Below are 22,519 nucleotides of genomic sequence, written 5' to 3' on the forward strand. Positions count from 1 at the left end.
AATCAGAATGGGGAAGAAAGGTGATCTATAAGTGACTTTGAACAGGGCATGGTTGTTGGTGCCAAATGGGCTGGTCTGAATATTTCAGAAACTGGGATTTTCACGCACAACTCTGGGGCTCACAGAGAATGGTCCGAAAAAGAAAGAATGTCCAGTTGTGTGGCAGTTCTGTTGGCGAAAATGCCTCGTTGATGCCAGAGGTCAGAGAAGAATGGCCAGTTTGAGCTGACAGAAAGGAAACAACTCAAATAACAACTCGTTACAACCGAGGTATGCAGAAGAGCATCTCTGAATAAGACACCCTAATTAAAACAATGACAATTTAAAACAACAAAATTGATAAGCAGGGTTCTAAATGGCCCCAGTGAAATCATGGAGTCAATATTTAAAGTGCGTTGTGACTCATTCCAGGAAAAGGGAGCGCTAAATCTGAAGGCTGTCTTAAACCTAGTTAGGTGTTGACCTGTATAGAGGCAAGTAATGAGATGTAGTCATGAGAGGGGGTTTGATAAATTTAAGTATTTGGATTTAACAGTGATGGAATATATCAAGGTGATTTGTTTAACAGAGCTTTATAAATGTAGATGTACCAATGTTGGTCTCCTCTCACGGAGAGAGAGAGGGCCAACCAACTTTAATATATAAAGTGTAATGGTGGGATTTGTATGGGTCACCACTCACCTGTGAGGAACCCAAGGCCGCAAGGCCAAGCCACACCAATAATGCAACTACTTGCAACTCCTTGCAACTTGCAACCATTATCTCCAAATGGCACCAGTCTGCTACTGGTCAGTCCAGACTGCTGCAACGGTTTTGTTGCAAGGAGTTGCGTTGGTGTGGACTGGACAGAGTGGTAGATCCGGGGCTTAAGGGTGGTGGCAGCAGCAGAATGTCTATATAGATGTCCGCAGTCTAATGGATAACCGGGGCTCCATACATACGTTATGACACCAGTTGGCTAACTGAGAGTAGATACAGCCTCTATTATCCTCTTTCTGCAAAACACGGGGGGGGAAAAGATTTGTTTCTATGAAGTAGACCAAGTTTTGCCCACAATGTTTGACCAGGTTCTCAATATTCATATTGAAGTAGAATTTATCATCAATCCATATGCCCAGATATTTTTATAGTGTTGGACTCTTTCAAGTGCGTACCAAATAAAGTGCCAATTAGTAAAATCAGTCTACTTTGCTCTGGTGAAAGACAGGCACTTTGTTTTCTCTGCATTTAAATCAAGTTTAAGTTTAAAATGTGCTCCTTAGTGCTGCCAGCCTGCCACCAAATCTTTTCAAAGGGGAGTCTGTGGATTAACTGGTCTATGACAGTGTTTCATAATGTATTTGGCTGCAGACCCCCATCTGAAAAGGTGTTGTGCCAGGGACCCCCACAACACCTTTGTGTGGGTCACCAAATCTTAAATTTGTGGAAAAAAGTTTCAAAAATAGCAGATCTACAAGCCCGTATGTCTGCTATTTTTGAATAGCCAAAGTAGGCCTACAAAATTGGGTTATTGTGATTCATCCTGATCCTCGATTTGTTGGGGACCCCCCTGGAAGCCCTTCAAGGACCCTGGGAGTCCCCAGGCACCACCTTGAGAACCACTGGTCTATGGTACATCCAAGTGCAAGTGCTGCTATATGTTGTTACCTATACTACACGATAGGAGGCAGTGGACAAAAAAGGTTCACTGTGGTTTCCTACCTCCTACGCAGATAGACGTTCTCTTTTACGTCATGACGTAGGCACGTCGGCTCCGGGGCTACGCAGATAGACGTCGTCTTTTACGTCATGACGTAGCCACGTCGGCTCCGGGGCTCAGCTGTGATGGCTGCTGTTAGGTTGATGTCGAGACAATAAAACAACTGAATATAAAAACTATAACAAAAGTTTGTTAAAAACCCCCCAACCCTTAGAGAGGAGAGCACGTATATTGATTTAACACAGTAATAGGCGTAAACAAACAACACAAAAATAAATACCTGTGCAGTTTGGAGAACGGTAAGATAAATGACAATAAAGACACTGGTAACGTGCTTTCTTTCTGTGTGTAAAATTAATAATGATTCACACACACATTATGAGTGTCGCTGCTGCAGCGTGTTGGTCGTTGAAACACTGTTTGTGTTGTTTTAATGTCAGTGTTTCATATACAATGCACACATGGCATAATGTGTGTGTGTGTGTGTGTATGTATGTCTGTCTGCTGTCATGCAAACGATGGTTAAATGACTGTCAGCCAAGCTAAGTGTTACAGAGTCAACCTAGCTGGCCCTATATGCTGCTGTAGTCTCACCCAGACTATGGGTGCCAGGCTATGATATCAGGCTATGGGTGCCATTGCAGGCTGTGGGTGCCCTGGCACCCACAGCCTGCAATGGCTGGCTATATGGGTGCCAAGACTATGGTTGGCATGCAGGCTATGGGTGCCAGGGCTACATAGGAGCCAGGGCTATGGGTGCCAGCTGCCAGGCTATGGGTGCCAGGGCTATGGGTCCCAGGACTATGTTTGGCATGCAGGCTATGGGTGCCAGGGCTATATGGGAGCCAGGGCTATGGGTGCCAGCCTGCCAGGGCTACGGGTGCCAGCCTGGCAGGGCTACTGGTGCCAGCCTGCCAGGGCTATGGGTGCCAGCCTGCCAGGGTTATGGGTGCCAGGGTTATGGGTGCCAGCCTGCCAGGGTTATGGGTGCCAGCCTGCCAGGGCTATGGGTGCCAGGGCTATTATGGAGCCAGGGCTATGGCTATAGATACCAGGCTATGGGTGCCAGGGCTATAGATACCAGGCTATGGGTGCCAGGGCTATGGGTGCCAAGGCTATAGATACCAGGCTATGGGTGCCAGGGCTATAGATACCAGGCTATGGGTGCCAAGGCTATAGATACCAGGCTATGGGTGCCAGGGCTATGGGTGCCAAGGCTATAGATACCAGGCTATGGGTGCCAAGGCTATAGATACCAGGCTATGGGTGCCAGGGCTATAGATACCAGGCTATGGGCACCAGGCTATAGATACCAGGCTATGGGTGCCAGGGCTATGGGTACTAGGCTAATGCCAACCAGGTGGGATGGATGGTTGGAGTGTTGCAAATATCAGGTGTTAGGCTAAGGATACAGGTCGAGGGGGTACCTTGAAAAAAAAGAATAAATGTATGCTGTGTAAATTGGTCTGATGTAAAGTATACATGCACGGCACATCATTATCAGACCTAAATTTACCGTTCAACTTCTTGTTTATGCCCAAAATAACAGAGAGAGAAACAGAGAAATGTGTAATAATTAATTCTAGAAATATAAATGTTAAATGCCATTTTATTTGGCTCCCATTTAGAAAAAAAGGTAAATATATATATATATATATATATATATATATATATATATATATATATATAAATAAATAATATATACACGCATGTGTGTGTGACACACACACACACACACACACACACACACACACAGTATATAAAGAAGGTTTTTTTAACGTACGGTGGGTAGGGCTAGCAGTCAGCCAGGTGTATGGATGGATGGTGAATGAAGGAGTTAAATAATCGAAAATAACTTATTTTGGATAATTCGTTTTTTCTTTTATACCGTATATCAACAACGCTAAAACATTACACATATAATCAACTACATTGTTTAGTCTGATGAACCACTTAAGCTTAATATTTAATCATGCAATAGTGACAATCTTCAATCTCAACGTGTTACATTGCAATGAATTGTGAGCTACTGAGCTTGTAGATCTGCTATTTTTTCAAATAAAAAGAGCACTTCAAAAAGCTAAATTTCAGTGTTCCCCCCAAAAAAGATTATATAGAATATAGATCAGTTTGATTAACCGTTGCACCTCTAACAGATAATGTAATTTACAGATGATCCCACATACTGTACAACAGTACAGATGTACAGTACTATGGGATGTATACTGTATGCTCTTACTAGCAGTTAAGTAGCTTTTCTGAATGCTGGTAACTGAAGTCGTATAAATAATTGAGTTGTCCCCTGGATGGCAGTGATGTTTAATCTGATAATGTGTGCATTCTTAATAAGACGATCGCCACAGGTTATATAGGAACCTGGCCGGGTGAACAATCACGTTCAGTGAGCTTGTAGACAGGCCATCTAAATAAATATTATAATACATATTTTGAGGAAAGAGATTTGTTGTAGAGGGGGAAAAGGAGGGGGGGCTTATATAGTGTATAATAGGGATGAGTGGTTAAGTTAGTGGTTAAAGACATTATTGTCTCTAAAGTGATCCGTTTCTCTTTGCAGAAGTGGTGCATTATTTTTTATTGTATTTATTCATTGTGTACAGTGGTGCATTATATTTATTTCATTTATGTATTTCTTGTGTACAGATGGGGTACATTATATTTATTGTATGTCATTGTATGTCAGAAACCTCTTATCTCCGTATTTTTAACTTTTTATGTTTTTTTTCCCCATGTAAATGAATGCCCTACTTGAACATACTACAGCGTCACACAAAAAATAGCAGATCTACAAGCTCAAAACACGTTGCATCACAACATGTTTTGAGCTTGTACTGTAGATCTGCTATCTATGAATTTGAATCCTGAAAACGAACAGTTTTGGACATATGAGGTTTTTAGCCGACATCAACGATGTATTTGTTGTGTCCAGAAGATGTACATTGTTTGTATTGTATTTAAATGCATGTATCTTATGCATTCAGAGGGTGCACATTATATTGTTGCTGTCGGGTAGAAACCTCATATCTCCATATTTTAACCTTTTGTGTCTTTTGTGTCTACTCGAACATACTACAGTGTCACACAGAAGCATCAAAAGTAGCAGATCTTTGAGCTTGTAGTTCTGCTGTTTTTTTTATTTGAAATCTGAAAAGTAACAGTTTTGGACATATGAGGTTTCCACCCGACAGAGACGATATGTATTTTATTTATATCTTGGGTACAGAAGGTGTGCATCATATGTATTTTATGTATTTCTCGGGTACTGAAGGTGTGCATCATATGTATTTTATGTATTTATCGGGTACTGAAGGTGTGCATCATATGTATTTTATGTATTTCCCGCATACAGAAGGTGTCCATTATGCCCGCAGCCACTGTGGATCACAGCCAGAGGATATGTGAGGTTTGGGCCGACAACTTGGATGACGAGCTGAAGAGGATCCGACATGTTATCCGCAAATACAACTACATCGCCATGGTGACTGTCTGACCAACACTGACACCAACACTGTTCACATCACAGTAACAATTAGGGATGGGATCCTTTAGGATTTGAACCATTCCGGTTCCTTAGCGATTCCCTCTTAACGATTCCTATATATTCCTACATACACCACTTAACCCATTAAGACCGGGAACGCATCTGTGTCATTTGAGATTTCTTTGGTGACTTCAAAAAAGCAGATATACAAGCCCATAGCGCGGCACCGAGTGCTGCGCTATGAGCTTGTAGATCTGCCATTTTTGAAGATTCGTGCAAATCTTGGAATATATATATTTTTAAAGGGAACATTTGTAAAATATATTTTTCCAGGGACCTCCAGATGCAAAGATTTGAGTTTAAACAGTTGTTTCCAATTTTTTTTGGCAAAAATATATGTATTCAAAGATTTGCAAAAATGTCCAAAATTTTTCAAAAATAGCAGATCTACAGCTCATAGCACGGGCGCTATGAGCTTGTATATCTGCTATAGTATAAACTAATGGTTGTAGCTCAAATCTAAAATGACACAGATGCGTTCCCAGATTGAATGAGTTAAAGTGAGGTACAGGGACCCTTAAAGGTCTGTAACTCTGAGAGAGAACAAATGGAACCAAATGGACCCTCACAGGTCCATTTGGTATGGCTTTCGTTGAAATGAAAACGTTTGAGAACCCCTAGTATTGTAATTGCTATAGCAGACGTGAAGTCCACATACCAGCTCTGACAGTGTGATGAAACCGGTTCTGGAAACGGTTCCAAATGTGATGGAACCGATTCCGGTTCCACAATGTTCCTCTGATCCAACCCTAGTCATCAGTTTTATTTGTCACATCGCAGGTTTACAGGTGTAAATCAGTGGATTTTTTGTTCCAGCTCTAGTGAGGGAGAGGACAAAATACAGAAAAGAAACATGTCAAAGAAAAAAAATGGAATTCAAAATTTATTTCAGTAAAAGAACAAAAGTATTCATATCAAAATGTACTTAAAGTACCAAAAGTAAAAGTACTAAAATGTTTGAAAATAGCCGATCTACAAGCTTGACGCGTTGTGAGCTTGTATATCGGCTATTTTCAAACAAAGTGATTAATGTATGTTTTATAATGTAATTTATTATCTGCAAAGTAACTTGTAACTAAAGATTTCAAATAAATATAGTGGAGTACAATATTTGCCTCCGAGATGTAGTGGAGTAGAAGTAAAATTGGAAAATACTCCAGTAAAGTAAAAGTACCTCAAAATTGTACTCAAGTACTGTACTTGAGTAAATGTACTTAGTTACTTTACACCACTGCTTTTACCTGTACTTTGTCACGTTGTTGTGACAATATGAATATAAAATTGATTGACTGATTGAGTGGTTGTGGTTGACAGGACACAGAGTTTCCAGGCGTGGTGGCCCGGCCCATCGGAGAGTTCCGTTCCAACGCAGACTACCAGTACCAGCTACTGCGCTGCAACGTTGACCTGCTGAAGATCATCCAACTGGGGCTGACCTTCATGAACGAACAGGGTGAATACCCACCTGGCACCTCCACCTGGCAGTTCAATTTCAAGTTCAACCTCACGTAAGTGATACTTAGGCGTAGTCTTTTGTTTTTTCTTCTTTTTTTTATGTAGGGCTGTCACGATTACAAAAGTTGAGTTGATGGTTAATTGTCATACAAATAATTGCAGACAAATAACTTAAATATACAAATACATTACTGACATTTAATCATTTTATGCGTTTGTAAGCTTGTAGATCAGCTATTTATGGATATATATTTTTGGATTTTTGGATTTCTTTCTATTTCTGGAACATTTCTCAACATGAAAACGATTATGACGATTTTGCATAATAATTTTGCAATTATCTCAAATAATTGTGATTAGGCGATTATGTAATAATTGTGTCAGGCCTATTTTTATGTTGTATGTACTGTTGTTTTTTTGTTTGTTTTGTTTGTTTGTTTTGTCTGATAAAATCATTTAGGCGATAGGGTTAAAAATGGCCTTCAGAATATCGCCGTCCTAAATGTGTGTGTGTGTGTGTTTGTCTCTGATCAGAGAGGACATGTATGCCCAGGACTCCATTGAGCTGTTGACCACATCAGGCATCCAGTTTAAGAAGCATGAGGACGAAGGCATTGAGACGCTCTACTTCGCTGAGCTGCTGATGACGTCAGGCGTGGTCCTCTGCGAGGGCGTCAAATGGCTGTCCTTCCACAGGTAGGACGCAGGGTTAGCTAGCCCTGGAGGCAAAACTAGCGTTGGAATCCTTTTAGGATTTTAACGATTCCGGTTCCTTAACGCAGTAGTTCTCAAAACTGTTTCGTTCCAAGGACCCCCAAATTGATATGCATTTGGCCACGGACCCCCATCTGAAAAGGTTTTGTGCCAGGGACCCCCAGAAGAGAAGATTTGTGTAAAAAAAGATGTACAAGCTTGCAGCGCGGCACTAAGTGACGCGCTGCAAGCTTGTACATGGAAACCAGCTTGTACTGGAAACCAGACGAATCTGCCAGTGAAAAAAAAAAAAGCCCTCTGCAGATTTTGTCTGACCCGCTCAGTTGTGATTGGATTTCCCTGCCCCCGAAGTTGTGGGGCACCAATCGGGCCCAGTATGCAAATATGGGGTGGTTTTATCACCAGAGGCATTTTTTTATTCGCCCCTTGGAAATGCAGGTTCCACACAGAGATTCCAGACTAATATCTACGCAGTGATATTAGTCTGGCCATGCCAGGCTAACGCGCTGTGAGCTTGTACATCTGCTATTTTTGAATAGCCAACGTATGGACTAAGTGGTTAAAATTATTGTGATGCTGTTTTAACACATTTTGCTGGGGACCCCCTAGAACCCCCTCAAGGACTCCTGGGGGTCGCCCGACCCCAGTTTGAGAACCACTGCCTTAACGATTCCCTTTTAATAGTCCGATTCCTTAACACTTTACCTGCCAATCACGAGTATAACCGTTGATGAAAAATACACCCGTTTACTGCCAAAAAAAATCCATCCACGAGTATAACCGTTTTTTTTTTTGGTCTTTTTTTTTTTCAATTTATCCACACAGAACCAGAGATATCACGATCCAAAGATTTCTAGCTCCATTCACTCCTTGGTTAACTTATTACTTTAAAATCCTGTATCTCGGCTCCTGTGTAAAACATTTTTAAACACTGGCACTGGGGGAAGTAAAATAAAAAAAACCCTCTGGCAGGGAATGTGTTAATGGTTCCCTTTAACGATTCCTATATGTAAAACAATCTATATAACTTTGTCGCTAAACGTTTGCAATGGGAATTGTGTGAGACACGTTGTGAGTTCCAGTACTACTACTACTATAAGTTCTGATTACTTTAACACTGACCCAATTTGCCATTGAGAATGACATACAACATGCCAGAGAAATGGCGATTGGTTATTGGATGTGAGATAAGAAAGGCAGTGTATCACTTAGTGCAGTACTCATTATCATAGTACTTGGAGGCCAGTCATGATGTCATTTACTCTGAATGTCAACAGAGGTAAGTTTGGTCAGGAACTTTGAAGTTCAGATGACTGATGTAGAACTGTCATAGCACTGACATAGACTGGTCACATGATGTCACAGATTCACATGGAAGCCACACTGTTAGACAGAAACTCTGTCTTGTTTTTTTGTGTGTGAGTGGGCTCACTGTTTTTTTGTGGCAGGCGAGTCGTCTAGAACAGTGGCTCGCAAAGTGGGGTCCAGGGTCTCCCAGGGTTCCTTGAGGGGCTTCTAAATAGACTAGGGGTGTCACATTATATAGTCCCGTGACATATCGCGATATTAAAACAGTATAAACATGTCATACTGTATTGCGATATTTGTAATATATATATATATATTTTTTACTGCAGTCACTTTCAGTTTGAGCACTGCAGAGGCAGGTGTGTGTGTCTGTGTCCAGCTGATGCTCGTTGACGCTCGTTAATGTTACATGCATCAAGGCAATTATGTTTCTGCACTGTAAAATAGGCCTACATCTAATCTAAGAAAGCATCAAAGCCAAAGATGTTTTACAAGCGACCCTCTCTGGCTCATACTGTAGATATCTTGTTCAAGCTTTGTTAATAACTAGGCTACACTTGGTTGGTAAAGTCCAGGTGACAAGAATATGAGGTTTGTGGAATTTATATATACTAGTCCATACCCGGTGAAGTGCTCGGGCAAAAGTATTTGCAAACTTGGGGTTATACACAGTGACAGTAGGCTGTATGCTTAGTGAAATCTGCATGCGCGTCCCGTGGCATCGTGCACACACACACACACACACACACACACACACACACACACCCACACACATGGCCGCAGGACCCGCACCCACAGTGCACACACACACACAACCGTAATAATGTGTTGTTAGTGTGCACGTTGGACCCGCACGCCTTGTTTTCATAGACTCGGCTGCTTGTTTCTCTCGCGAAACCTGGCAACCCCGTTGTTGTTTAATCTGAAGACGTTAATGTGGTTATTAATGTTTTCTTTGGGATGTTGCGTGGTAGTGGTGTACCTCATAGTGCTGAAGAGATGATATCCAAAGCGCCGTCCATGTCTTATAACGCAGACCGCGCCCACCCCCCCCCCCACACTCACTCACTCACTCACACACACACACACACACACACACACACACACACACACACACACACACACACACACACACACACACACACACACACACACACACACACACGGCCGTGGGTCTATGGATTCGACGCATACGCAGTTTGATCATTCGTCCCATAGCTTGCGGGGCCAGCCCACAGCTGGGCAGGCGTAACCATGGTGATGTTCTTTTACATAAAAACTAATGAACAGCTGACAGTTAGGGAAAGCGAAAAACGGGCTTCGCTGTTGCGTGCACATGGTAATGGTCAATGGCTGTGTGCAAATTCAGATGAATTGCGGTTGTGTGGTTTACAGTTAATAGTGAGAACTCACAGTTAGTAGTGAGAACTTACTAATGGATTTATGTTCTCAGTCGCCACGACTGATTTCAGTTATTTTGATTCCACAGAAGCCAGCATTTCTTATATGGAAGCATGTTGCGCAGCGAAAATAGCCGCTGTAATAGATAGGCTATTTTGGTTATTATTTTAAGATTACAGCATTTGAAGTGGTCAAACTAGCAATATGTTCAGAAGCATCTAACAACTTTAACAACTAACATTACATTACAGTCATTTAGCAGACGCTTTTATCCAAAGCGACTTACAATAAGTGCATTAAACATAGGTAGGGAACGAAACTACTAATCACCAGAAGTCTTAAGTGCATTTCCTGCAAAAACAAGCAACCAAGAGTATACCTAGCGCTAAGGTAAAAGTGCAATATATCAGCTACCTACTTTCTTAAACAGATGAGACAAAATAGCAAAATCAAATGAGCACGAGCTAAAACAAATAAGTGTATCGAAAAAAGAAAAAAAACTAACCTAATTGTGGGTTGTTTTTCATCAATTGCTGTTTCTGCATTTCCCACAAAATCCATCACTGCTAAATATGTTGATCTATTGCTCCTAAACCCATATTGATGGTCACTCAATAATAACCCATATTTTTCAATAAAGTCTATTTACAAATAATCTTTCGAGTATCTTTGAAAATTGAGGTAGCAATGATACAGGTCTATAGTTTGATATAGTATGTATGTCTGTCACCACTTGAAAAAATTGGAACCACCGTGGCCATTTTAATTTCATCAGGAAAAATACCAGTTATAAAGGATTTATTACATATAAGTGAATGGTTTGAGGACACAGTCAAAGACTTCTTTTATAGCTGACATGTCAATAGTATTTCTATCAGTGGATTTTTTTTTTCTTAAACTTTCTAACCACTTCTAGCACATCACTCTCACAAACTCCACCAATACAAGGAACATTGAGTTGCTGTTTGTTGGTGAATCAAAATAATTGATCCGTAGGGACGTCAATTTCCAAATTTGGGCCTACATTAACAAAATACTCATTAAACTCATTAAATGTAGGGTAAGTGATTTACTTTGGTTGAAATAAGTGTTAAATAGCTTTATATTCTGATAGTACTCATTGATATAGAGTGGTTGTTCAGTAAAAGGAGTCTACCTAGCCCCTACGGAACCTCTCCCTCCGCTAAGTAGCTCCGAGATGAGGTCCCTCGTTGGTTCCTGCCGTTTGCGGTCGACATTGTCGCACATTTTCCAGTTTTACATGTTTCTTACCCCTTTCTGCACATCGTATCCAAAAAGCAAAGCAATTGCGCCACTCTCTCAGATGTTTTAAGTTCTAGCGGAACATAACAGCTTCCAACGTGTTGAAGAAAGTATTTAATTTGCCTCGGTTTTCATCCGGTTACATGTTTTTAAGACATTGCGCAAGAGTTGCGCCCGTAGAGATAACATTACTGATTACCCTACTGGTCAAATGTTGAATTGCATCTTCTAATGCAAAATATTATGGAACCGGATGAAAACCGAGGCAAATTAAATACTTTCTTCAACACGTTGGAAGCTGTTATGTTCCGCTAGAACTTAAAACATCTGAGAGAGTGGCGCAATTGCTTTGCTTTTTGGATACGATGTGCAGAAAGGGGTAAGAAACATGTAAAACTGGAAAATGTGCGACAATGTCGACCGCAAACGGCAGGAACCAACGAGGGACCTCATCTCGGAGCTACTTAGCGGAGGGAGAGGTTCCGTAGGGGCTAGAGTCTACCATGTATCTCCAGCTCTTTATTAAACAGAAAAGGCATTTTCAGTACTCTCTCCTGATTGGCTTAAAAGTTGTCACCTACCTGAAAATGTACTATATTCTGTTTACTAAAGAGCTGGAGGGACCCATGTGACTGAACAAACGCTCTGTAGCAATGATTACTATCAGAATATAGTACGGTACTTTAAAGGGTCTACACCATGAAAATCACTTTTTTCTTGTTTTTTTGTATTTTTTGGGGTCCCCAGTGTCTCCTGTACCCAAAAAAATGTTTTTTTTTAAAATTCAGTCATTCCTTCTCATTTCATGGATTTCCAGAATGGGCGTGTCTGAACAGGCGATCTCAGAATGGAAATGTTGATGATGTCACAAACATTTTTGATGGCAAACCCAATGTTAAATGAAAAGTGCCCGAATCGCTCCGAAACTTTTTCTACCCCCCCTAAGTGGGGGTCTACGAACAAATACTTCGGGCTCGGATTTTGGCTCCGCCCCCCGGAAGTGGGTGAAACAGGCACCTCAAACACTTGGTGGAATTGTTCAAAAATGTTCAAAGTGTTTTTTTTTTTTATTTTGTATTTTTCTTAGATGCTTCTTTTTATGCAGAATTTTTCCTTTTTTTTCTTTTCTTTTTTTTAATAATTTTTAAATAATTTTTAATAATAAAACAGACAGAATTGCTCAGTAGCCCCCCCCTGCCCAAGAGGACGTTTTGGTATTGCAGCTGAAAGTGCTGTATAAGCCAGAGACTTGGGATGAGTATATCTGAGTGATGATTTAGGCTCAAACCTTTTGAAAAAGGTTTGAGGGACATACACCATATGATATTAAATATCAATTTTTTTTTTAAATTCATGGTGTAGATCCTTTAACCTTTTTAACAAAAACAAAACAAAAAACAAAAATATCACTTGCCCTACCTTTAAGTAAGAAGTGAGAAGATGGCAGCCAGGAGAATGAGGCTGGTCGGTCACTGAGCAGTTGCATAAACATCATGTAAAGTTTGGCCAATCAGCAAATCCGATTTGAGGAAACTGATGTCTGTTGATGTCGCCAATATAGCAACGTTATCGCCGTAGCAAGTAACGCTGGGCAGGCTGTTCTGCAATGTGGACAAACTAATGTTCAGGGTCTTTCAAAGCCATGTCATGGAGAGATGATGTCATCTATAAATTCATATACAGCTGTGTACATTGTATAGAGATATTGTATTTGGTATAGAGGGAAAGAAGAAGGGGGCCTAGTACAGACCCCTGGGGACACCAGTCAACAAAATGTATGGGTATAAGTGTTCAACCACTTTAAAACTGAAATTCCAATCATTACAGGTAAAAACCTTTGAATGTGGCTAAACATTTTTTTTTTGTAAAATAAATGTGTTTTAGTTGAACATTTTAAGCTCTATATTCTGATAGTAATCATTGCTATAAAGTTTTTGTTCAATAACGGGTCTCCATGTCTCTCCAACTGCAACTCTTTATTACACAAATCAGGAGAGGGAACCCCTCAAAGGTCATTTATCAGCTTCAATTGTATAGTGTTCCAGCATTGTGAGCTTGTGCATCTGCTACTTCATCCTAATGTTCAACCCAGGGACGCTAGGGTTCATGTGGTTAGAATGGAATGGAAATGTATAGACTGTCTGCTGTTATTTTCAATTGTATAATTCCATACATCATAGTCAAAAACTCTTAAAGGGAGGTGGTGGAGTAGAGTACTAGTAATGATAGAATATTTACAGATATATATTCAGGTATAGAGAAACTACCATGAAGTGATTTGAGTGAACATGTCATATGGCACATGCTTTGTGCCCCCCTAGACCTTATTAACTTTGATCGTGTGTGTGTGTGTGTGTGTGTGTGTGTGTGTGTGTGTGTGTGTGTGTGTGTGTGTGTGTGTGTGTGTGTGTGTGTGTGTGTGTGTGTGTGTGTGTGTGTGTGTGTGTGTGTGTGTGTGTGTGTGTGTGTGTGTGTGTGTGTGTGTGTGTGTGTGTGTGTGTGTGTGTGTGTGTGTGTGTGTGCGCGCTTCAGTGGCTACGATTTTGGGTACCTGATCAAGATCCTGTCCAACACCAATCTACCTGAAGAGGAGGTGGATTTCTTTGAAATCCTCCGTTTGTTCTTCCCCATCATCTACGATGTCAAATACCTGATGAAGAGCTGTAAAAACCTCAAGGTATTTGAACGCAGCTTTTTTTAATTGGTTAATAGCAGTGGTTCTCAAAACATTGTCATGTCAAAAGACCCCCAAATTGATACATATTAGGCCGTGGACCACCCATTTAGACAAATTGCTTGCCAGGGACCCCCATAAGAGAAGATCTTAGTTGTTCTACATCTATATTGTAGGTGGGGAGAGAATCACCTTTGATCTGACTACTGTAATAATTATTAAACATTGTCTCTAACTTATAGCCTGTGCAATAATGCATCATGCAATAGTGCAATTAACCACTTTCAACCTGTCATCCCTATTTTGGGCATGTCATAGTCAAAGAAGTTCAAAAATAGCGATACTAGCAGATCTACAAGCTCACAGTGTGTCACATTGCGATGCGTTGTGGGCTTGTGGATTGGCTATATTCGCTATTTGTCAACGTATGTAGGACTTCGGTGGTTTAGAAACGGAATACAATGTGTATTGTGTTCATGTAAGGGATAATCATCTATTAAATGTGCGTTAAATGAATTGAATGCACAATGTGGAATTCCCGGAGTCAATCTGGGAACCCATTCGGTAAAAAAAAGGAAAGAAATATATTTTTTCCCCCTTTGTTTTTTACTCTGGGGGCACCACATCCGCTTTTGTGTAGAAACAGGAACTCGGTTTGGCTACTCCCCTTTTTTTGTCCACTTCCTCCTGGGTGCTTCTGTGTTTATTCCTACTAACAACAACATTACATGTTTAAGGCAGTGGTGCTGACATATTCTGCTGTTTGCAGAATCTGTCTTTAGGCCTCTCACAATAATTATATAATCGCCTAATCGCAATAATTTTCCATGTTGAAACATTTTCATAGTGACACGTTTTGAGCTTGTAGATCGGTTAGTTCCACTATTTAGTATAAAGTTATTGAATTACCGTAAGTTATTTGTCATATCTGCCCCATGCACCTTTTGTTTACGAAGCCTAAAAGCCAAACAAATATGCATTTTTTATTCATAATGTTCCAATGTTCAATGACAGAAACGCAATTAAATCAATTATTTGAGTGACAATTAATCGTCAAGTACAATGTCATAATCGTGACAGCCCCATCTGTCTTGAGAGATGACCTTTTTGTTGGGTTGCTTCCACAGAGTTAATTAAAGCTCTTTATTACACGGCTTGGTTGAATGCTTGATTCTGATTGGTCAATCACTAAATTCAGCAGTGTGTTATTTTTGGATAATGACCGCTCAGCTCAATAACAGATCACTGTCTAATCAAAGGCTCAGAGCACATGGCTGCGCTGCTTGATTTGATGCTGTGTCCAACATGGCAGCCAGGTAAACAAATGTCAGCTAAACATTGCTCTCAGCTAGACAATGCAGTAGCTGAAAATGTATTCTATTTGATCAACACTTCCTGTTGTTTTCCGAGGCGGCCGTGTTGCACTCGACGGACGGCCGCATCTGGCATAAATTAATGGAATACTTGCATTACCGTAAGCAATGAAATACTTCGTTTTGTTGTTACTTTTGGGTAAATTTATGAATTTATTTATTAAGAGCCGGGCATTGTTGAGAAATAACCACTTGAACCCCAGCAACCATTATGAACATTGCGACATGTTGTGAGCTTGTAGAGCTGCTATTTTTGGCGAATAGATTTGGTGTACTGTAGACGGAAAAAAGCAGTCCAAGTACAGAGCCAACTCAGGTCCAGTTTACTAAGTCTAGAGGGTTTAAGTGGGTTACACCTAGGCTTGGGTCTTGAATCATGAATCTTTCCATTAAGGCTGGTCAATGTGACCAAACAAACATAATATGCTTGACTAATACCTCCGTATCGTTATTGTGACACTATTATGGGGACGGCTATTGGTGCTTTCGCAATATGTTGACACATTTTTTTAATAAATAATCACCAGTAATGTCTATATAATAGGGGGTAAAGGCAAATGATAGAACAGCTAGAACAGTCAGGTCAGCTCAGAAAATGACATCAATTTACTGTAACGCAGCATTTAAAAAACAAGAAAAAAAAGTTGAGAACCACTGTCCTAGTGAACCAGGGGCCGGGCACGTCTCGGTGATGGGGGCGGTGTCGAACCGCAACTCACAACCTCCACAACCGCATCTCACAACCTCCACACCCGCAACTCACAACCTCCACAACCGCAACTCACAACATCCACAACCACAACTCACAACCTCCACGACCGCAACTCACAACATCCACAACCTTTGGGCATTTGCAAGTACCAGGACCTGATTGGTCCACAAACAAAAATAAATATCGGCAGTGCTGAATCAAGTTTGTTGCTGTGTCGCCTATTTCTCTCCTCAAATGTTTTCAGAAACATATTTTATGGTACTGTTAAGCTTTAGAAAAAAGATTGTTTGCGACACGGCCCACCATGTTTATGTTTTACGCTCAACAGAGTAGCAGCACCCTGTAGTGTCTAGCATGGAGGCATTAAAAGAACTGGAGAGGGCATCCAAGAATGGCCACCCATTCATTTTAACGTGTGGACTGAAAATTGAAGCTTGTTTTTCAGTCAAGGAAGGGAAGATGTGGACTGACAGGGTGGTCCGTTGCTTGACAGGGGGGCTTACAGGAAGTTGCAGAGCAGCTAGAACTGGAGCGGATCGGACCCCAGCACCAGGCCGGATCAGACTCTCTACTTACAGGCATGGCTTTCTTCAAGATGAGAGAGGTACACTTTACACACTGTCACACTTTACAAACTGGGAATTTTAGGGCTACAAGCCTACAACTAACAATTATTTTCATATGTGTATATATATATATATATATATATATATATATATATATATATATATCTATATCTCAGAGGTGACCGAAAAATATAAATATCTCCTGACATCTTGACCGGTTGACAATGACACGGCAGTCAATTATAATAACTGTCACCGCAGTTCCCCCCACAAACACACACACGCTGTTAAGTTACACCTATTTCCTGTCAATAATGTGTAAAATGCGCTGCATTGGGAGGTAAACAGGAGACCTTTATTGGGAAGGTAAGACTGGAAGAAGAGAGTTGTTGTTGTTGTTGTTGCTGCGATGTTGTCGCATAGAAAATTGTTGGCAGTCGGAATAGACAAAACCAGCTCCATTTTATTGTGATCATGTGATCTTTCTAGCCCAAAACACCACATGACTCCACCTCCATGACGAGTGACACCACATGACTCGTCATGTGTTGTGAGCCTTGGGTCAAATGACGAGTATACTCGTTGTCAATGGCAGTCAATGAGTTAACACATTCACTGCCAGGTATTAATTAATTAATTAATCCGCCACTGCCAGCCAGTTTGACCTTATTTTGTGTCTTTTTGATGATCCACCGTTCTTTTTTTTCAAACCGGATGTAAACAAACGGACGTCTCAGTGGGGAGACGAGTCTCTCCTCGTCAATGGCAGTCAAGTGTTGGATTTAATGGCAGGGAATGTGTTAAGCAAGACACACATCTGCTCCCGATGAGCAGGGTGGTGCCTTGCGAGGTTTCCTCTGCCATCGGGGTGTGAATGTAATGCAGGTCTGGTTACAAACTGCATCATTGTAAGCAAAGCAATTTGAATAGAGGCGTTATATAAATGCACCATTTACCATTTAACCAACAGGCTCATTTAGTTAAAGGTAGGGTAAGTGATATTTTTTGGTTAAAACAAAAAGTATTTTGTTAAAAGGCTAAAATACTATATTCTGATAGTAATCATTGCTATAGAGCACCGAAGTCCTGATGTCACTCGTTCATCCCCAGGTTTGCGGAAGTAATTTCTCTATGGAGAATAACATTGGGTCATCTTAGAATCGTCTCATATAAGAATTGTGGTCCAAAAATAAACACTGCGTGTCGGCGTTATTGTCAGGGAGGAGGTTCTGTATCGTTTATGATAGTCAGTCACTTATATTTGATACAGTCTGTTTCTGGCGAAAATGTAACTAATTCGGCGGAAGTAACATTAGCGTTTTCTCACCGTCAGTTGATGCTTCATATCCATAAGAGTCAACCCGCCGTGGTCATTTGTTTATTTTTGGAACACAGTTCTTATTTGACGCGATATTAAATACGTCTATGGGATTCAGAACGGGGGTTGAAAACTGCGAACCAGGTAGACAAACAAAGGATGTGTAAATGACGTCAGACTTCGGCGGTCTATAGAGTGTTTTTTCAGTAACAGGTGTCTCTCCAGCTCTTTAATAAACAGAAAATATTTTTTTCGGTAGGTGTCAAAATCTCAGCCAATCAGGAGAAAGTACCAATTTTTAAGCTTAATTTGTATAGTGTTCCAGTTCCAATTTTGTCTGCTCATTTCTTAATGTCATCACTTCCAATTTCACTTGTTTAATCTGTATCCTGATTGAGTTCTCTGCCCTGGTTTGATAAAATTGGAAATGAAACTGATACGAAAATGCATTTTCTGTTTAATAAAGAGGTGGAGAGACAAGGAGACTCCTAATACTGAACAAACACTCTATAGCAATGAGTACTATCAGAATATAGAGCTATTTAACACTTATTTTAACCAAAGCAAATCACTTACCCTACCTTTAAGTTGTACTCTCTGAGTTAAATTAACGTGACATTTCACAGATTTAAGGGTGAAAAAAAATAGCCTGTGTCTTGTGTACACTTATCGGTACTCATTTCATAGACATTGGGTATTTCTTGCCACACTCAATATCATTGTTATCCTTAGATCAGAAAAATACAATTTAGGTTCAAAAGAGGCAAACTTTCTCTTTAGATTAACACAGTTTTACAGTGTAAAGTGTGTATAGTACCATTTAAACCCTATTGTACATCAAATAGCAAAAATAGGCATTCCACAAGCTCACAACACGTCTCATTGCAACTCGTTGTGAACTTGTAAATGGCCATACATTTCTGCCGATAGTTAATCTTATTTTGCGTAATCTTTATATATTTTTGCCTAATGTTTCTTTTTGCCTAATATTTCTTTTTGCCTAATGTTCATTATTTTTTCCAATGTTCACCCACTTTTTCCTACTATTCAATCTTTTTCCCCTAATATTCATCCATTTATGTCAAATCTTCATGTTCATCCATTTTGCCTGATATTCATCATGCATTTTTGACTAACATTCATCATCCATTTTTGCCTGACGTTCATCCATTTTTGCCTAATGTTCTACTATTATGACCTGCCCACAATGGGGACGTGTGGTTAAGGTGATTTTATTTTGTCTTGGTCTCCAGATGTTCTTCGAGGATCACATCGACGACGCCAAGTACTGCGGTCACCTGTACGGCCTGGGCTCCGGCTCGGCGTACACCCAGAACGGAACAGGAAACGCCTACGAGGAAGAGGCCAACAAGCAGCAGTCGTGACATCACTCCCGACGCCCCTCCCCCTCCCTCGGGGTGGATCACCCAATCAAGAGCGGCGTTGTGACCAGATTACAGTGGAAGAACAGGAACACACAACAACCCCGTCGTTTAGGAACACGTTTCTGTCCGTCGCACGACGGTGTCACGTGTTGGAAAAGAAAAAAGAAAAGAAAAACATTGTGCGAGAGACACCGTCGTGCGACTGAGTTTAAATTATGGCTCTGCTCACTTTAGCTCTAATTGGACATGGAGGTCGTTAGGAGTGAAGACAATACCACAACGTGTGTGTGTGTGTGTGCGCGCGTGTGAGAATGCGTGTGTGTGTGCATGCATGTGTGCGTGTGTGTGTGTAGTGTTTAATTCCTACGACAAAGCGTAGAAGGTCTGGTTGGTGCGGTTGAAATTTAACAGGAAATGCTTGAATGGAAAAAAGAAAAAAATGGGATTTTAGTTTTTTCTAAAATTGTTCGGTAGAAGATTTTTGCACTTTAATGCTGTTACCAGACCTGGTTTTATATGGATGGGAAGTGTAAACTGTTTGTGGTGTCTTGCTATTTGTTGCCTTCCTCTGAGTTCCCATTTTACACACAAAAAAAAACCACATGTAACTTTGTATTTTGCATCAGCAAACCCTTTTTCACCAAGCTCAGCCTTAATATTTAGCACTATCTCATTTTGTTTTTTATGTTTTAAATAGTATATATTTATTGTGCTGGTTGTCATGACAGAACTTCCTATAGCTGCTGACCCATTAAACACTAACATGACGTATGTAGCTGCTGCCTTGGTCATAGGATGGTGGTGCTTTCTGGTCTAAACTAAAGCCTCGGAACTCCTTTTATTGATTTTGACAATAAATTATCTCTATCAGTCTCGGTCGACCACCCTCAATATCCACTGAGATCACTGTGTTTAACCACTTGAACCTAACAGCCTTATTCTGAGGGGAACATTCGCCCCAAAATAGCCAACCTACTGTACAAGCTCAAGCTGGGAGCTTGTACTTGTGGTGAAGGGATTTGGTGTAGAGAGGGGGAAAAGCGCATCAAGGTAAAAAAAAAGACAAAAAGCATAAACTTTACTAAGTTACTAAGTATAGAGCGTTTACAAATGTACAGATTTGAATTGTAAAGTGTTGAACCTCAAGCCACGGTTGTAATGATGTTATGATCTTCCATAAAGAGGGGTTTTACTCTCATCTGTGCCTGAATTTCACTGTATTCCTCAGTGAGTGCATTGTCGCTGTTGCAGCAGATGAAAGCCGGCATTACACTCGAGGGACACAAAGAAATTCAGGCACAGGGTGGATTAAAACACGTATTTAGTGAACAACAGTACGGAATACTTCAGAACACTAAATCCAATTTGACAGGTATAGTCCGTGGCTCGAGAGGGTAAGCCCTTATATGGAGAAATGTAGGACCATTAAACACAGAGCTCTGAGTGGATACCTGGGGTCGTCAACCTAGAATGACAAAGATAATACAACTGAGAAAATCCAGTAAAAAATGTGTCTTGTCTGAGGGTAGTCTAAACCAGATTAATAAGTGTATTAACATGCACATCAGATCCTAGTAGAAGGAGGGGCGGGCCGCTCATTTGTGTACAGCACTGTATGTACATTGAGGGTTGAGTTATTATAAACATGTCGAAGTCCAATTTGAAATGTGGGAAATATGAGCAAGATGTGTGTGTGTGTGTGTGTGAGTGTAGTGGGGGGGGTGACTGAGTCATGTAGCCAGTTCCTGTTTCCTGTCTGTCCGTTTGTTGCGTTTTGCAGTTGATCAGTCTTCCGTGGTAGCACTGATTTATTGAACTATAAAGCATGTTTAATATGACCTCGATGACGATGCATACACGCTGCTAAAACCCAGAGGAGAAGTAAAAAAAGGACCTTGACTAGAAACCTAACAACCCCTCCGCCTCAAATAGGAGGTGTTATTATGACACACCACTGACCTGAGATCAGCCTGGACGCGGTTCAGCACATCCAGCTTCAAAGATGGCCCTTTTACACTACAAAGGGTTAAACCCAGAACCCTCCAAAACCTGAAACATGTCAGAACCAGTCAAGTTGATGTGATGTTTTTTGTTTGTTGTTAATGTTTCCATTATAATCAGAGCCTCCTCTGAAAGGGGTTGATATGTCAACAAACTCGACAAAAAAAGCGACAGTAGCCGATCTATAAGCTTGTAGGTCTGCTTTTAGCTATTTTAGAACTATTTTGAAAGTATGACCTCTGGGTTCGAACTGAGGGTTCGGAGTCACCTCCTGAGCAGGGCCCAAATAAGGTTCTGAGAACCTTATCGTCGTTTGGAAACCTAATTTTGTCCAAAACTGTTACTTTTCAGGATTCAAAAATGGCAAAAGTAGCAGATCCACAAGCTCAAAATGCACCGCTTCACTCTGCGTTTCAAGCTTGTGGATCTGCTACTTTTGATGCTTTTGTGTGACGCTGAAGTATGATCCAGTAGGGCATTAATTTACGAAAAAAAACACAAAAAGTATGGAGATGACAGTAACGTTATCTGAAACCGAGTATGGAAACAAACCTAGAAACTGTGAAATTACGTCTCACGGCACAATTCACTTTAGTTCCTGCAGTGGGGAAAGAGCCAGCAGATGCAGGTTCACTCACACTGATCTGACCCAGGGTCAGCACTCAGCAGATCGACGTTTTTATTGACAAATTGTCCAGGTTCCCCTGACCCAAAATAAAGACAAAACTTTGCCCGCTGTGGAACATGCAATGAGGTCACCCCTCTTCACAGTTTTCTTTTTATTTTTTTATTGAAATGAAGGAGTAGAGTTTTAGTATTCTAAAAAGAATAAAACGTTGGATAAAATCTTTTTTTTTACATGCACCTTAAGACGCCCACTTAAGAACCTTACTTCAGGGGAACTCATTTCAGCCGCAGTTCTGTTCATTTGAACATTTTTCTTTTTTTTGGTATTGTAGTCTGTTACGTTAGGATACATTCGTTGAATGTATCCGTTGCTCCCATAGAAACAGCTGCATGCACTCCAGATGTTTTGAACAAATGCGGCGTCGAGTCGCTTTCTCAGCAGCTTCCATTAGATGCGTGTTGTT

General features: G+C 40.7%; 3 protein-coding genes across 5 annotated transcripts in view; all 3 read left to right on the plus strand.

Annotated features, from left to right (window-relative positions):
- Positions 1–22,519, plus strand: part of fgf20b (fibroblast growth factor 20b) — a gene marked incomplete at its 5' end in the record, with an annotated part of 338,476 nt that overhangs the window by 234,487 nt on the left and 81,470 nt on the right. The window lies entirely within an intron of this gene.
- Positions 1–22,519, plus strand: part of mtmr7a (myotubularin related protein 7a) — a 123,910-nt gene that overhangs the window by 21,199 nt on the left and 80,192 nt on the right. The window lies entirely within an intron of this gene.
- cnot7 (CCR4-NOT transcription complex, subunit 7) lies at positions 1,825–21,788 on the plus strand. 3 transcript variants are annotated; one of them, XM_080416070.1, is made up of 7 exons: positions 1,825–1,998; positions 5,067–5,195; positions 6,573–6,766; positions 7,248–7,409; positions 13,932–14,076; positions 16,652–16,762; positions 19,296–21,788. In XM_080416070.1, the coding sequence occupies exons 2-7, from the start codon at positions 5,079–5,081 to the stop codon at positions 19,425–19,427; spliced, it is 861 nt and encodes a 286-aa protein (XP_080272196.1). In that variant the 5' UTR covers positions 1,825–1,998; positions 5,067–5,078; the 3' UTR covers positions 19,428–21,788. The 3 variants fall into 3 exon arrangements, with proteins under 3 accessions (XP_080272196.1, XP_080272197.1, XP_080272198.1); XM_080416071.1 differs by lacking the exon at positions 16,652–16,762; XM_080416072.1 differs by lacking the exon at positions 5,067–5,195 and having other exon boundaries at positions 1,994–1,998.

This window comes from Gymnoscopelus braueri (genome assembly GCF_963280865.1).
Source record: "Gymnoscopelus braueri genome assembly, chromosome: 20".
NCBI classification, from domain to species: Eukaryota; Metazoa; Chordata; class Actinopteri; order Myctophiformes; family Myctophidae; genus Gymnoscopelus; species Gymnoscopelus braueri.